Here is a 17,352-nt window from a genome sequence, read left to right on the forward strand (position 1 = left end):
GACGTGAGGGAACCATCTGGGTTTGGCCGGCAAGGGATGGGTGCAGTTTCGGGTGTCAGTAGAAGTGGGTGGATTAAGTGCGCTTTTTTTTTTTTCTTTTTTTGCTAAAGCGGATAGATCCTGAACCCATAAATGCTCTCTTCATCTCCAATCCATAAATGCTCTCTTCTTTAGACTCCAAGGCTTTGCCTCCTTGGGGATTAGCAGCATCCCTTGGGCACACCTTTCCCCGACTCATTTGAGAAACAGTTGCATGTGGACACATTTTTTTACACGAAAGTTTAGAACCAAGTCCAGATCGCTGGGGCATTTACAAATAAGTTCGGGTTGTATCTCTCGTGCCAACGAAGGATTGATCTTCCAAGCACATATCTCCAAGCATTGCAAACTCTTCATTCATCTATCTGCACCGATCTCAAAAAAATTATTGTACCATCCAATGATGGATTTGCATGAGGGAGGTGAAATCTTCTTTGGCACGAAAGATACACCCCCATCCTTTTACAAACAGCTTATTTAAATAAACAACAGTCGAATGTAGGCGTTACTTCATGGCAAACATAATAATAAATTCAGCGAGGAAGTTGCCTTCATCATAGCTCATAATTTCAATGAATTTTGATGGGTCTTGCTCATTCATTTTGTTAAAAAATCAATAAATAGTAAAGTGTTACGTATAGGTGGCAATGGGTCAAGGCAGTCAAAGTTCGATCCAAGTCAAGCAGGGATAACAATATATAAAATCTTGGCCCGTATCTAAGCTGACCTAAAATTAGGCATCCATTTCCATCTATAAGTCATTTCAGATCATCCATTTGATTGTAGACTAATCTATTTTATAAGTCTTAATTTCTAAGAAATCTAAATTAACTTACTAAGCCAAATATTTAGTTAATGACTAATTTTCAAAATAATTTTTATAACTATTGCTATGAAAAGGACTAGCCTTTTAAAAAAAAATTTATTCAAGATCCAAATGAAACTTTAGCCTCATAACACGAGTTGATCCATGTCCAACCTTGTTGTGGTTCAAATTTGGCCCAAAGGTGACCACGCCGGTGGAGTCGAGAAAGCCGCCGGTGGTTGGGAGGAGAAGACGGGAGCCACCTCTTGCGCGACGGCTGCGAACCTACACAAAGCCTCACTGGTGTTTCCGGTGAGGGCCCTCCGACGATCAAGTTAGAGTGGGGTAAATTTGGTCCAATCAAAGAGTCCCTTAGAAGTTACTTGACCGAGCTATTTATAATCTCGGTGGAGTGGCCCAGGTGGTAGAGGCACTGTCAGCCCTCATCATGAGGGGGCGTGCTCTGAGCCGGATGACGTGCAGCTTACGCTGGCTGGTGGCGTGCAGTACTACCCGTTCTTGAGAACGATAGGATGTTGATAGTCATGGCAGGGTATGGCCGGAGTAGTCAAAGTGTCGTCTGACTGCTGAAGGTCGGTTATGGGGATATGACACGGTAGTATTGTAAAGTACGGCCACATAGGTGGGCGTAGGCCCGCACATAGGTGCGGTTGTTGGCGAGGCTGAGCTCGTTAAGTAGTCACATCATACATTTGACGAGATCGGCTTGGCGGGCGCTGGGAGTAGCTCGGCTTTCCGGGTTCCGAGGCGTGCTCGGTGGAGCACCCCGAGCTCGAGGGTCGGGGCGTACTGCTGGGGTAGGCGCTACGAGCTTGGTCGGGACGAGTCGGCGAATGTCTGGAGGTACCCCAAACTTTGTGGGGGAGTCGGCGGATATTTGAAGTTGGTGGAACTTTTGGCGGGGTCCCGAAAACGAGCTGATCCTGGGCCGAAGTGAAGATTCAGCTGATTGTTGTTAACGTTTATTGCGCCGAAACTGTGCGGCCTTTTAATTATGGGTTGGACGATCCATTTTTTCCCTATCAAACCTGTTTAATATTTGGGTCAAAGAAATTGACCCATACTAGATTCTAACTAAAAAACTCTTGATCTAAACCTAGCCGAAAAACGGTCTGTTCTGACCGGGCCAGGTTTTCAAGTTGGGTTAATTCTTGCCGCTCCTATTATTACTAGCCATTGCTTGCTTTACCAGAAAGTTAAGCAGATATGTTTTTCCATGAAAGCTATAGGCTATTTGCAAATCTAAGACAATTCTTATGGTGGGGAGAGATTTCAAATTCATTCTAGCTCTCACAAAAAAGAAACATTACCGGGCCATATAATATTCATAAGCATACAAGTCACATCAGATGGAGTAAATTAATTGAGGGACCAAATCCATCAAGCATAGGGATTGTATCTTATGTTAACTCAAGAATGGAAAAAACAGAAAAACAAAAATAAAATATTGTTTCTTCTGTTTTTTGAGCTTTTTGATTGTATATGATGGACGAATCAATTTAGTCTTTTGTTTTTTTTTTTGCTTTTTTTGAATTGTAAGTCATCAACATCAATATATGTTCTTGAGGTGTTGATTTGGCTTTAAAATATTAGCTATCCACCTTATTGCTTGATCATTGAGCCAGGGACCGGGTTCGCACTTTAGTTTCTTATAATTAGGAATGAAATTATATTCAATACAGATCCTCCAAGAACACCTAATTCTAAATAATAAAAAAGTATAAGTCTCCTAAACCACATAGTGGAAATTCTGCTCATTCAAGAGTAGTTTTTCAATAGTCAAAATTAGAATTCTGTGGATGGTTGAGTGAAGCACACAGAGATTAAAACTTGAGCAACAAGATTACCATCATCGCATTGAAAACACAAAAGATCAATCTAAAAAATGAATTCCTAATTATCCCTATCCCATGGAATTATTTTTTTAAGAAGATCACTCATAAGATATAATAAATACACAGTTACGATCTATTTGCTTCTCTCGTTTCTTTACCTTCATCAAGAAATTAAGAAGTGAATTAAAATAGCATACGTCTATTTAAACAAAACGTGTGAAACTGGTAAAGAAAGGAACTTGATGATCACTTGCCAAAGTAGTTGACAAGGCTGACTTCTATTAAAGTTATACATTACATGAGTGGTTTATTATTTATTTTTGTTTCATCCAAAGTTCATTCAAAAAACCCCAAACCTGAGCTTGTGTCAGCATAATTCTGTATGCTGGTGGCTCAAAACACCAAACATCTCAAAATCGGTAATTGTGGTGCCACATACTAAGCCAGATTTGTTCGACCATCCATTAAAATCTGATGCAAAATCAAAACATGGCATTATGGGATCGAAGAGAATCCGATCTACTCCATTCCATGACATCACTAGGCTTTGTTTAGTATATCCGTTTCGATAATGATGACACGATGTTAAAAATATTTAAAATATCTACTCAAGGAACAAGACTGGGAAGTGAACCGGATTGGTATGGCATCTCTTTGGAGAGGAATCGCCCCTTTCATTTCTTAGTCCATTCGCCTCCTTGACACCCACCTACCTATCTTATAATTCAAGACTTTGAAAGAGAATCAAAGATTGACTTCAGTAGATTGAAATTGATAACGATGCTGAATAAAAAAAAAAAAGAAAAAAAACACTACCATTCTCACCGTACTATTAAAAATTACCCGAAATCCAACGACAAATTGTATCAACCCATTTAATTGAAACAATTGATATGCCTGGGGGCTAGCAGCTCGTCCTCCAGATGCAGACGGGGCAGAGCTCCTACTATCTAAGCTATTGAGGCCTCAAACTCATCCGCTTGTAAATTCTTTGTGTAATACTCACTCGTAAATGAAAAAATGATTGGTGTAAGAATTTTTCACGTGGACGTTTTTCTTTCAATTATAATTCAGATTCGTTGCAAAGTGGAAACTATATATGCGAGACTTCAAGATTTATGCTCATCATCACATGTTAATGAGGATGAAGGAGCTAAAATGGAAGCCATTTTAAGGGGAACTTGTTTAGATTCTTTCATCGTTTTTAGGAATTCGGATGATAGTTGGAATTCCAGAGCAATCCCATCTTCTCTACTACTCTAAGCAGAAGAGGAATCCAATTCCCCGAATCCGATCACTGTTCTTTGACTTTTTCCTTTTTTTTCTTTTTATAATCCCGCTGGAAACTCGACGCGAATGAGAAGTCCAAATCCAAGTCCACGTCATCGAGGTCATCACCATATCGACCAAGTAACTCCAGCCGTCCACGTGCATCCGATGAAGTCAAAACGGGTGATGCCCTCGAATCCGACCCCCTATGTATCTTGGCAGCCACGCCACCGCCCACCCCATATATCACTACCACCTCTTCCCCGCGCCGTCGCCCGCTATCTCCACGATAAAACACCAATGGCGACGAACCGCAGCCGTCCGATCGGTGCCCCACCATCCATCCTCCTCCCGATGCCATTAGTCGTCGTGCTAGTGCTTCTGGTCACCCCCCGCTGCGCCGACGCCCAACAATTAGCGTCCACCGACGACGGCTCGTTTGGCACCCACAACACCAACATCAACTCTTCTCTGGCGATCGTCATCGTCGTCTTCATCTGTGCCTTCTTCCTCGTGGGCATCTTCGCCGTCTTGCTCAACACATGCGACGACGACATCTCCGCCCTCTCCGCCGCCGTGGATGGAGGCGCCGTCGGAAGAGCAGCAGGACGGGGGCTCGACCCGGAGGTGCTGGAGTCGTTCTCGACCATGGAGTACGCGGCGGTGAAGAAGATCAAGGGCGGGAAGGTCGGCGCGCTCGAGTGCGCGGTGTGCCTGTCCGAGTTCTCGGACGACGACACCCTCCGACTGCTCCCAAAATGCTGCCACGTGTTCCATACCGCGTGCATCGACGCCTGGCTCGCCTCCCACGTCACCTGTCCCGTCTGCCGCTCTAACCTCGCCCGCCCCGAGGAGGTGGCGACGACCGGCGACGGTGGCGCCACAGTCCCGCCGGATCACGTGGCGATCGACCTCGAGGGGGAGAATCGGGGGCCGGGGACCGCGAGGCCTAGGCCGCCGCCGGCAAGGTTCCTGCGGTGGCACTCGGAGGGGCGGTCGGCCGAAGTAGAGCACGACCGGCACACGCTCCGGCTGCCGGAGCACGTGCAGAGGGATCTCGCGAATGCCGGAAGGCTCCGGCTGTCGGAGAACGTCACGGGGTGTGCCCGCGGCGGGGAGGCGGGATCTACGAGAGGAAATCGTGGCGGCGGACGGAGCGTGCGGGCGGGGAGGGCGGGGTTCTTCTTGAGGACGTTCTCCGAGCGGCGTATGGGGGACGGGGAGGCAGCCGAGGGGTCGACCAAGCGGGTGTTCCCCGCCGCCGAAGATCCGCTCGACGACGTTGGCGGAGGCGGAGAAGGGGAGCAAGTCGTTGAGTACTGCCTTAGTGGAACGGGTTTAACCGTCTGCGAGATTTAGTTTAATTTTCTTTTCGAAAACGTAAAAATCGGTTTGTGTATTACGTGGCAAAGAGGCCGCAGAATATTTTCGGAATATGTGCGCGAAATCACAGGGTTCAGGAAACAGGAACCCTTAAAGTAACGGTTGATATAGATGAGCTGTTTGGATATAACTTTTTTTTTTTTTTATACAGTTATAGTATTGCAGAAGAAGCATTAAAGAACAAGAAAGGTCCAGCTTACCTACGAAAGTGACAAAGGTGGCACCCGCACCCTCACTTATTTTAAAGGATGGGACACAAAGTATTCCCCAGCTCCACCAATACCGACTCTAGTTACCTCTGCCCAGTTGTTGGGCAACTTCTTGGTAAACGTTATACACTGCCATTTAGTGACGCAATCGAGCTTGGTTGTAATTTTGAACTTGAAGTTGAGATCAAACTTAATTTACTTATTATCATTCCGTGGATGAAACTTAATTTTGACTGAGCCGCCCAATCGATCAGCTTGAAAATACTAAATCACACTAGAAATCAGTTTAAGTTGAGCAAGCTCAACTCAAGCTTGACTTAAAGCCAGATTGAAGCTTAGCTGATGCTTGATATCAAACTTGGTTCAAATCTATTATTATTTTATTCAAAAACTAAACGAAGCATTCAAGTTTGAAACAATCTTAACATTATAGACCTTGAATCTGAGATCCAATGATATTATTAAAACTTATATAATATATAATATATATTCTCAAGCCTAATAAAGCCAAGTCTGATTAATCAGGGCCTTTTTTTTAACTTAAACGGACTGTTCATATCACTCGAGTATGAATACATCCAATAAAATTGAAAAATAAAATATCTTGGAGTGTCCTATACAACTCACTCTCAGTCGTCTACAGTGTGCCTTCCGTGTAGTTGGTCACATAAGCCACAACCCAGTCCACGGCCTTGTTTGCCTCTCTATACACATGTTTGCCTCTCTATACACATAATCAGGGTCTATTTTTAAAATTAGTTATGCCGGTTCACACTTGCTTCATTTACTTCCGAATCAAGTTGGAACTGAGCTTTTTCCAAAACGAGCCTGAACCGACTCCACTTATTCGGATAATTTGCCACCCGTGTCATTGGCTGAAGAGATATTTTCTTGCGAACTTATATATGGCACATAGGATTTCAATCGGTAAAACGGAATGGCATCTTCGTAGGCCAAGGCTTCTTCCAACTACGTTGAACAAAGATGAACCACATCCTCCGTGGACACCACCATGTAGTGCAATTAATTCGGGCTACTCGGTGAAGAAAATACGGTCCAAGGTATCCATCTTTGACCACTATCATAGGCCCCGTTTGGGAGAGCTTTTGGAGGGACAATAAGCACCTTCTAACCTTCCAAAAACACTTTGGGATGAAAAAGGGTATTTGTTAAAATTTCGGAAAGCTATTTTAACTTTTCCAGAAAGCTAAAAATAGCTTTTTGGAAAAAGCTCAATTTTGAAGCTTTCCAAAAAAGCTGTTTTGAGCTTTGTCGAAAAGCTATTTTTTGACCAAAATACCCATAACAAAATATAACAATTACATACTTTGTCCGTTTATAAACCTAAAAATCTGCTGGAGCTCTAACAAAGAACCCTAGCCGTGGATCAGACTCCCTTCCGTGCAAGAAAAGGTATTCTTGTTTCCTATTTTTGTTTGCATCTTTTGAATCACATTTTAGGAGAAATTTTTTTTTTAATTTCTTTCTATAAATATTATACTGTAAATATAATATTATATTACATTATATCATAATACATTAACTAATTAATATTATGTTATATTATAGAAAATTAATGTACGCTAATAATTATAATATTTTGTACATTTATTATTGTATTATACTATAAATATAATATTATATTGTATTATATCATAATATATTGATATGTTATGTTAAATAATTTAATATTATATTAAATTATTATGCTATAGTATATAATGTTGTATTACTATATTATAATAATATTATATTACATTACAGTAATATTATACTATATCATATATTTATGTATTAATATATGTTATATTTTATTATGCTCTGTTGTATAATACTATGCAATATCTTTTATGGTAACTTTGTCATATAAAAGTACTTTCTCAGTTTGTTTACCAAACATATGCTAAAGTGCCACAGTATTTTAGAAATATAGTTACCAAACAGCAAACAACTTTTTATAAAAGCTCTACTTTAGAAAGCTCTACTTTCAACAGCTCTACTTCCAAAAGCTCTACTGCCAACAGCTCCCCCAAAACGTAGCCTTAGTTATTATCAAGGAGGTGTCAATATATTTAGCATGAATCAGTACCTATATGGGATTTCCTGTAGCAATATTTTTCTAACCAAAGTTGAAGCTGATTTAGCGCCCATTGGGATTTCTTGTAGCAATGTACTTGTAACTTGTCCATCTCTCTCAAAACGTACTCTTCTTGTCACTTTCTCTCAATTTGGCAATGATAGTTTTTTTTTTTTGTTTTTGGTGAAAACGGCAATTCATATAGCTCTAACGTGAGTACATCCTACCAAGTCAGAAGAAAGCAAAAAATATAAATGGGGCGGAAGCTCTACTGTGGATGTCCAGCGAAACTCCCCGAAATGCCGTGCAACATAGGAGGCGACTCAGTCTACTGCCCTGTTCGCCTCCCGAAAAATGTGTACTGCCTGAAACTTATCTATCTCCATAGCCAGCGTGCGGATCTCTCGAATAAGTGAGTGACCATCTCCGTACTTATCCGCACCCTAGATCCAAGCTATAACAATAGAAGAGTCCCTCTCAAGGTGCACCCGCCCAGCCCCGAGCACCCACCTCGCATAGGATAAGCCGGCCCATGCTGCCCACAGCTCTGCTCTAGCAACAATGAGACCTATCGTGCTCCGGCCACCCGCTGCAATCAAACTCCCAAAATGGTCTTTGATAATAAATTCAACCCCTCCTGACCTCTCATCCATCGTCACACTGCCATCAAAATTCACTTTGAGATAACCAAGGAGTGGGGGGCACCCAAGAAACAATGGCAAACCTGGGCGCTGAAATAGCAATGCGGGTACCCCAGATGTCCCTAGTCATTCCAAGTGAAGGCAAGGCTGCACAGGAAAAGACCTCTTCGGCCTGAAGCACAGCTCTCTCCACCATCATCCTCGCCGAGAGCCTCCTGCCCTCAAACAGTCGTGCATTCCGATCCAACCAAATATGGTAAGCCAGATATGCTCTAAGTATCCCAGCCTCCGCGAACCTAGGGCTCCGCACCGAGGCTTGCAACAAGTGTAACAGATCCTGTGCTATCTCTACCGAATGGGGGATAGGGATGGGAGACCGCCTCCAAATCTTCCTCACCCTAGGGCACTGCAGAAGAACATGTCGAATGGTTTCCTCTGTATCCGGATACACCTCGCACCCTTGAGGGACCCGTATACCCCGCCTGACTAGCACACTCCTGGTAGGAAGGCAGCCCCAGGCCATCTTCCAAATGAAGAGCACCACCCGCGGGTGAGTCCGCATCCGCCAAATCCATCCTCCCTCAATCCGTCTCACTGGCTCCCCACTGAAAAAAGCCTGTAGATCCCTAGCTCGCACCTATGATTTGCCCGACGATGCCCGGACTAACCTGTTAGATTCCCCCTGAAGTAGCACCGGGAGGCCCAGAATCATCTCTGCCAGCTGCTCCCCAAACATTTCTCGAACCAACCCCTCCCTCCACCTGCCCTTCACTGGGTCCAACAAGTCGCTGACCCTCTGGCCTGCTAAGCGCACCGAGTCCACCATGGTTGGCATACGGCTGATCGGCACTGCGGTCACCCAACAGTCCTCCAAAACATCAATGGAACGGCCATCACCAATAGCCCATCTAATCTCCAATAGGACCACTCCTGCTCGGGCACACATCTTCCTCCTCACCGGAGAGTGGTGGCGAGCAGCTCTTACTCCGGGCACCAAAGTTCCATACTTGGCCCTCATCAGTGAGGATCACAAACTGTCGGGCTCCATGACATTCTAGCGACGTGGCGGGCTACTAGAGCCTCCCTCCGCACAACAAAGACTGCACCCCCAAGCCACCCCATCTGGCAGGCCGACAAACCACCTCCCATGCCAACATATGAATAACCTATTAAAATGTGCAAGTAAGTGCATGCCTCAGAACTACTCAGAAATGGGAGAAAATCCGACTGCAAGGGAGGGAGTGATGCAACCGTATTATGAAGTTAATGATCTGGGTAACACCTAGTTTACTTTGCATGCAAAAAGATCATGCTTTCCCAATTTCCGATTGAGCTTACTGGAACATTTAGCATAAGCAAGTGGGTGCATGTTGACGTCAAGTTGACATTTAGGCAGGGAAATCTTTTGAATCATTACGAGGGGACTTCTATTTTGTCCTCGTTTGGAGGGGACTACTCAAAACGACGGCGACGCTCTTGAGCCAAAATGACCTTTAGCTGTCACGGCAATTCGTGGTTCAAGATCACGATTCCGTCCGCCATTTGTTGCGGGAAAGATGACCAGCCACTGGACTTTACCAGTGCTTCTCAAGCACATGATCTTAAATTTGTTGACGACGTATGATAAAACACCTACATCTTCCAATCAATGAGATAAGTATCACTTATATGCCCACAAGAACATAATTCTCAACGATCAAGTCATTGGGATGTCTGAGATTTGTCCAGAGGTAGTAATTGGCAAGTCGGATTGGACTCAGATGAGGTCATATAAGAACCATAAACATATAAAATGTTGATTCAAACCTAAGGAAACCCAGTATCAGATCAAGATCTCTCAACTTATGCCCATCCGCAGGTCATTTTGGATCACCCATTTGACCATCCACATCTCCAAGGTATGTGTTTTGAGTATCACTAACATTATAAAACGTCCACCCAAAGGCCAATCCCTTCACACGTCTCTCACTCCCTCTCAACCTCATGTCTATGGCCTCGGTAGAAGAGAACGAAAACATGGACTCCCCTCGCCCTCCCCCCCTCCACCACCTCAAGCCCTCCTTCCCCGTTGTCTTCAACGCCGTCCTCATGCTCCTCGGCTCCGGTGGCTACCTCCTCCTCCGCCTTTACTTCGTTCACGGGGGCCACCGCATGTGGCTCTCCACCTTCCTCCAGGTCTCCGCCTGTCTATAATTCAACTTGGGAAGCAATTTGGTTTTCTCCCCGGTTGGTGGTCACAACCCTGTTCGTGCATGCATGCCTCAGCAGTAGAAATAAAAGCAAACGTAAGAGAATTAAGGTATGGACGTAACCGCTGGCTCTTCCGCTCCCCCCTTCATCCTTTTTTCCTGAGCCGTGGTTTCCCAGCATCACCCGCACCCCCGCGACACTGCCGCCGCCGCCGCCGCCGCGGCGCCCAGCATGACCAAAATACCCTCACTCGAAAAAGATATCTACGCACTCATGAGGGGCTTTTCGGTCCAAAAAATTATTCGTTTAAAAGCCATGGCATCTCTTTTTGTGGTGTGCCATTAAAACCTGTACAGACCGTAAAATTAAATCACATATATGCATACATGGCGGATATATATAGATGGCGAACAGAGATCCCCATTGCCCCCATTTTATAATATATATATACACGCACATATACATGCAGATAAGTGAAGAAATCATTTATGCGTAGGCCTTCTTTCAGTGCAGGCCTTGCCTACTCTTTTCTTCATAAGGTCCTGAATATAGTTGAAGTCACCAGCAACCAAGATCACAATACTCTGTGGCATAAGGTTGGTTACCTCTCCCCAAAGGACCCTCCTCACTCTGTAATCAGTACTAGCATAAACATCCAACAAAATCCAAAAAAACCTTCCTATGGCCAATTATGGAACACATCCATAGTCGTTACACCTTGCTTCTAAATCACAATGATACGCCCCGACAGACCTTGAGAATCAATGACATAAGACTCCCAAATTGCTAGGAGCCGACGCTATACTCTGAGAAAGCTGTCGCCAAAGAGCCGCATCTTACACAACAAACAAATATCCGGACCATGCATCTGGATCAATCTCCTAAATGAGGAAGTAAAGAAGGGCTTGCCTACTCCCCTACAATTCTATATAAGGATCTTCCTTCCTCAACACACGACAACGACGGACCCTACTCCTTACCACACTGAGTCCCCTTCCCATACATTTGTTGTTGGGCCGGCTCCCAATAAGATGCCCCTTCCATCGCGCCCCAAAACAGAATGCTGATCACCCATTACAGCTGAGGAAAGCTGATCCGGCTACCTGTCAGTAGGCCCACCACTGTATGGAGCATCGCCATCAGCCAGCACCGCCACCACCGCCAGTCGCAGCGCTGGCTCCACCCATGCATCTCCATAGTTCGCCTGGAACTCACCGGCTCGAGCTTCGTACGACAATGGTCACCCTCTCCCAGCATTATCTCGCAACTTCAATACGCTCCTCCGACAGCACCAAGACTTTTTAAAAGATTTTTTAAAAAAAAAGCCTTTGTAGCCTCCCCCACCCAAAAAAAAAAAAACTTAGAAGAACTACCCGAGGCTTTCCCACTCTGATCACTTCTCACCGCCCACCAGCTGCTCGACCCAGTCCCTCCCGCCGGAGGAACCACTTGAAGCTCTCCCACTCCGATCATCCATCCAACCACCCACCAGTTGCTCGAACCGGTCACTCAAAGAGAGCATGAAAATTAAACCAATCACTCAAAAAGAGCGCACTCATAATTAAATTCCTTAATAGAACATAAAAATTCACTGCATCCATCGTGTCCAAAGATTTGTCATATAAGATAGAATAAATAATTTCATTTTTGTTATAATTTTCTTCATCAAATAAATTTAAGTGTGGATCTAATAGAAGATTTGATTAATTTTTTTTTTGGTTTATGTTCAGGCCATTCCAAAGGAGGCAAGAAGAGTTTGAGCTTGGCGAACTGAAATACTACATGGTGCTTATTTGGGATGCTATTTGTTGGCAAATTCTCAATGTTGGGCTAGTAGGTGTCACATTTACTGCCTCCCCGCAACTATGATAGCGATCCTTGTTCCTATTGGAGAGATCTTAGCGGTCGTGTTTTTAAACGAGAAGTTCAATGGCAGCAAAGGTGTTGCTTTAGCCCTCTCCCTTTGGGGTTTTGCTTCATATTTGTATGGTCAATTGAAGCAAAGCAAGAAACTAAAGCAAATTTCGAAGATGGAACTTCCCCGTCCTGTAGCATGAAAACATTATCATATAATTTGTCAATTTAAAGATACACAAAAGCTCTGCTATTACAATTTAGAATCAGAATTCTAATGTCTGCATTACCATTACTCATCTATTTCCGACTAAGATTGGTGGGTGAGGGTATTTTTCAAGCTTTGCTACAAAAAGTATCCATTTAAATTGGAAGGTTTTGATTCATTTCAAGTTTTTTTTTTAGTTGCTCTCGCTTACATTTCTCATAGTAATTTGCTTTCTTTTGCATGAGATGGGTCTCTAATTTTGGCTGAACCATCCTAAATAAGAAAAAACATATTTTCTATATTGTATACAAGGTTCAGATAAACCCATCTCTACAGAAACTATTCAGTTGGGACCAAACTGAGATGGTATCACTTCAGGGGGACCAATTCAGAGGTGAATAGGGACGAATTGCACGCAAACTGAATGATCGGCTTAAAAACTGAATGGTTCACCTGAATAATGGATAGATTTGCTCGAACCGGCAAATTCACTGGCCTGGGCAATTCGAAACCAGGTTAACCAGATTTTAAAATTTGTAACAGGTTATCTGGATTTTAAGAATAGGTTGCAAAGGGTTTTTGAACCTCTAATCTTTAATAAGGTCAAGATGGTCTGCGGCTATTTTATTTCATGATTAAAATATAGGGTTTTTTTTTTTTCATAGATACCCTTCTAAATATTGGATTTTGCATGGATACCTTTCCAAAATTGATATTTGTATATATAACCTCATAAAATACTGTTATTGTATAAATGCCCTAAGCTAACGGTTGTTTTAACACCGTTAAAAAATTTATATTTATATTAATAAAAAATAAAATAAAATGTTGAAATGACGTTATTATCCCCGCCTTCTCCCCTCTGCTATTGGGATCGCGATCGCGATCCCGCGGCCGATCCGACGGTTGATCTCCCTCGCGATCCCGCGATCCCGCAAGCGATCACGATCTTCTTCTCCACAAGCGATCTCCTTCTTCCCCACAGCGATCGCGATCTTCTTCTCCACAACAATCGTGATTTTCTTCTTCTCCACGTTATTATCTATTTCTCTTTTTTTTGTTTTCAGTTGGTTCTAAATAGGGAAAGCAGTCACGATTGCCATCTTCTCCCCAACAATCTTTTTTGAAGTCCTTATTTTTTTTGAATCTGTAAGTATTATCTATTTCCCTTTTTTTTATTTCCAGTTAGTTCTAAATAGGGAAAGCAGTCGCGATCGCCATCTTCTTCTCCACGACGATCTTTTTTAAGTCCTTCTTTGTTCTAAATAGGGAAAGCAATCGCAATCGCCATCTTCTTCTAAATAGGGAAAGCAGTCGCGATCTATTTCTCTTTTTTTTGTTTCCAGTTGGTTCAAAATACGGAAAGCGGTCATCAAAATCCCAAGGGTGTCTTCTCCCTCTCATCCTTTGATTCTTAAGATTTCTACTTTGCCGATTAGTAGATTCTCTTCTTTTTGCTCTGATTCAGCAAAAGGGTGCAGTACAACAATCTCAAAGTTTGGCTCTAGGTACATCAATCTGCCCTTATTTACTTATTCTTATTTTGCCCCGCCTCTTTTTAATGATCCAACCAGGGTTAAACTGATGGGTATTTTATGACGAATCTGGGCCAGGTTGATATGATACTTGGTGTGATACATAGAAGCTCAGTTATGTAATTGTAATATTGGTTTGTTAGTAACAAGTTCTTTGTGGCAATGAGTTCAACATAAATCTGAAGTCAAAACAGTATCATGATTTATTTGTTGAAGCTCAATCTTGATATTGTAATACTGATTGCAAGTGTTAGAAGAACAATAATAATTATTGTAGCTGATTTTATTTCATTCCTATTTCTTACTGTGGATCTATATTGAAGTTCTATTTTTTTAGTTTTTAACCACATACATATATACTTTATTTGATGGTAAGAAAGGTGAAGTATCACCCATTTTTTATTACCGAAATATAGTATGGCTATGATGTTTATATACTATTCCTTTTTCTCTTTTATTTTGTTGGCATAGTTTTGGTTGATAAGCACTCTCTCTTACAATTTATATCGTGCATATTTATTTATTCAATGTACAGGTTCTTAAATGGAGCAACAACTATTCAAATTGAAGGTGAAATTTGGAGGATATTTTAAGAAGATTAAAAATTCTACAGAAATGAAGTACTACTTTGGGAGACAAAAGAGTTGGTTAGTTGATATTGATTGTTATTGCTACAAGGATCTATATGATGATATAGTGCATACCTTTAATTTGAAGCTTGAAGAGACGATAAAGATTTGGTCTGTGAATAGACATTTAACGCCTAAGTCTTACATGATATTAGACACAGATCAAAAATTGATGAGTTTGTTTGAGGAGTATAAGGATTTGAAAGAGTGCTTCTTATTTGTCACAAAAGAGACCAATATTATACAACTTTTTCAATCAACACTAGATAGCCAAGATCAAATTGAAGTACTGCAACTGCAATAGAAGATATTCGAGTGGATGAAGCAAGAGAGAACCAAAGGCACAACAATAGTGAGCATCTAGCTACAATAGGCATTGATATCTTAGCCACTGCTATTGAAAATAATGATTATATTGGGGTAAATGATGAAACTTTATTTCAAGAAGAGCAGGAAACAGATACTGAAATTTATGGTTCTGAGAGTAGCTATCACAGTATTTATAATAGTGATTCTGATAATGATGATGAAAATATCATAGACTACGGGGGAGAGACATATGAGATGGACATTGAGAATCCTATCATGGCCGTAGGGGCAAAATATACAAGTCGAGAATAGTTCAAGGTTGCACTGAGTCAGTATGCTATATTGAATGAATTTGCGGTAAGAATTCTCAAAAGTGAGCCCGATAGAATGACAGTGAGTTGCAAAGATGAAGCTTGTAATTGGAGGCTTCATGCTTCATTATTATGCGATGGTCATACATTTCAGGTATTATGGTTGAAATATGTTAGCTTTTCATTACAGTGCTTATAAAAAAAATATTGCATGTATAATATATTATTTTGTTTGTATGTGCAGGTTAAAAAATTAAAGGAACCTCATACGTGCTCATCTATAAACAAATGTGGCAACAAGATGGCTACACAATTTTGGATATGTGATAGGATCATTGGTTGGCTACGAAAAGAGGGTGACCTATCGCCTATTGAGCTAAGAAGGAGATTGTTGCAATTCCATCATTTTGAGCTTTCATACCACAGAGTTTGGCGAGGAAAGGAGCTTGCCATGTCTATGATTCATGGTAATTGGGCAGATTCTTTTGAGAGAATAAAGGATTTCAAGGAGGAGCTTTTGAGAAGAAACCCAGATAGTGTAGTAAAGCTAAAGTTAGATGTGACTGGTGATAAGCATTACTTCCATCGCTTCTTTATTTGTCTACGTGCTTGCAGTACGGGCTTTTTAGCTGGTTGTAGGCCTTTCATAGGCCTAGATGGTTGACACTTAAAGGGGAAGTACAGGGGTGTGATGATGGCTGCTATTGTTGAAAATAATGGTTTGTTTCCGATTGCTTTTGGTGTTGCAGAATCTGAAAATAGTGATAGTTGGACTTGGTTTTTGGAGGCACTTAAAGAATCAATTCAAACTCCAGAAGGTCTAGTACTTGTATCAGATCGACAAAAGGGATTGGAAGAAGCAGTACAACATATATACCCCCAAGCAGAACATAGAAAATGCATGAGATACTTGTACAAAAACTTTCAAACAAAATTTTCAGGACACTGGCTTAAAATTAAGTTATGGGGAGCTGCAAGGGCATACACAAGAGTCCAACATGACGATATCATCAAGCAAATTAAGGAGGCTAGCTTGGAGGCACTTATCTTAATGCTGTAAATATTGGTTTATGGAGTAGATCTCAATTTGGCATCACAACTAAGTGCTCCTATATAACAAATAACCTTTCGGAGTCATTCAATGCTTGAATTTCTGAGGCTAGACATAGGCCAGTTCTTGATTTATTAGATGTTGTAAGACAAAAAATTATGGTGAAAATGGAAGCAAGAAGGAGAATGGCTGCCCGCTGGAAAGGAAATTTAGTTCCTATGGTAATGAAGTATGTAAGAGACATCAGCCTTAAGCTAGGTGATTATAATGTTTAAAAAACTAGTGATTACAGAGCAGAAGTAATTGAGCCTAATGAGAGGCATGAAGTAATTCTAAATGAACAAAGGTATTCTTGTCGTCTGTGGGAGGTGTCAGGCATTCTTTGTGTGCATGCTGCAACTTTTATTTGTAGTATGAGAAGTGCAAATTTGAAAAATTATGTCTCAGAGTACTTCACCGTTGCCAAGTATAAGACTGCCTATGCATTAGAAATTGGACCATTACCTGACAAGGCCCAATGGATAAAAGTTGATATTGAATACAAGGTATTGCCTCATAAGCTCAGTCTAAGACCTCCAGGAAGGCCTAAAAAGAAGAGAATTAGGGGTACAGATGAGAATACATCGAAGAAGATGCACAAATGTAAGCGTTGCGATGAGCTTGGGCATCATGCAAAGACTTGCAAAAATCCAGTAATGGAGGAATCTCAAGCTTCAATATCCTCTTCTTTTGCACTGAAGAAGCTTGGGAGGTAACATATAGTACTACTCTAAGTTAATGATGTTTGTCCTTTATCACTTGCTTATCATTGAAATATTGCAGGTCTAAAGAAAATGGTTCAAGAGGAAGAGTGTCAATTACAGGAGGCACACATGCAGTGTATATAGCACCAAGAGGAAAAAAAAACAAAGGACGACCTCGCCAGCAAGCTAAGAGAATGGAAACTTTAGTTGGAGAAGATAATGCCTACCCACAATCTTGATTGG

At 42.0% G+C, this 17,352-nt stretch overlaps 2 protein-coding genes and 1 pseudogene across 2 annotated transcripts; all 3 read left to right on the forward strand.

The window, feature by feature from the left end:
- Window positions 1-4,012: 4,012 nt before the first annotated feature.
- LOC103701891 (E3 ubiquitin-protein ligase ATL6-like) lies at window positions 4,013-6,205 on the forward strand. The gene has a single exon (XM_039130637.3). The coding sequence runs from the start codon at window positions 4,057-4,059 to the stop codon at window positions 5,326-5,328; it is 1,272 nt and encodes a 423-aa protein (XP_038986565.2). The 5' UTR covers window positions 4,013-4,056; the 3' UTR covers window positions 5,329-6,205.
- A 4,090-nt stretch (window positions 6,206-10,295) lies between these two features.
- On the forward strand, window positions 10,296-13,131 carry LOC113462387 (purine permease 3-like; annotated as a pseudogene).
- Window positions 13,132-15,537: 2,406 nt separating this feature from the next.
- On the forward strand, window positions 15,538-17,329 carry LOC120111992 (uncharacterized). The gene is made up of 2 exons (XM_089926784.1): window positions 15,538-16,635; window positions 16,735-17,329. The coding sequence occupies exons 1-2, from the start codon at window positions 16,525-16,527 to the stop codon at window positions 17,119-17,121; spliced, it is 498 nt and encodes a 165-aa protein (XP_089782910.1). The 5' UTR covers window positions 15,538-16,524; the 3' UTR covers window positions 17,122-17,329.
- Window positions 17,330-17,352: the final 23 nt, after the last annotated feature.

The sequence above is a fragment of the Phoenix dactylifera genome, chromosome 12 (genome assembly GCF_051530095.1).
Source record: "Phoenix dactylifera cultivar Ajwa chromosome 12, Ajwa_hap1_PhDact_Kaust_v1.1, whole genome shotgun sequence".
In the NCBI taxonomy this organism is placed as follows: domain Eukaryota; kingdom Viridiplantae; phylum Streptophyta; class Magnoliopsida; order Arecales; family Arecaceae; genus Phoenix; species Phoenix dactylifera.

Coding starts and splice junctions, on each gene's coding strand:
- LOC103701891 (XM_039130637.3), top strand. CDS start 4,057: ATGAGAAGTCCAAATCCAAGTCCACGTCATCGAGGTCATCACCATATC.
- LOC120111992 (XM_089926784.1), top strand. CDS start 16,525: ATGGTGAAAATGGAAGCAAGAAGGAGAATGGCTGCCCGCTGGAAAGGA. Junction 16,636..16,734: donor TTAAGCTAGGTGATTATAAT/GTTTAAAAAACT, acceptor CGTCTGTGGGAG/GTGTCAGGCATTCTTTGTGT.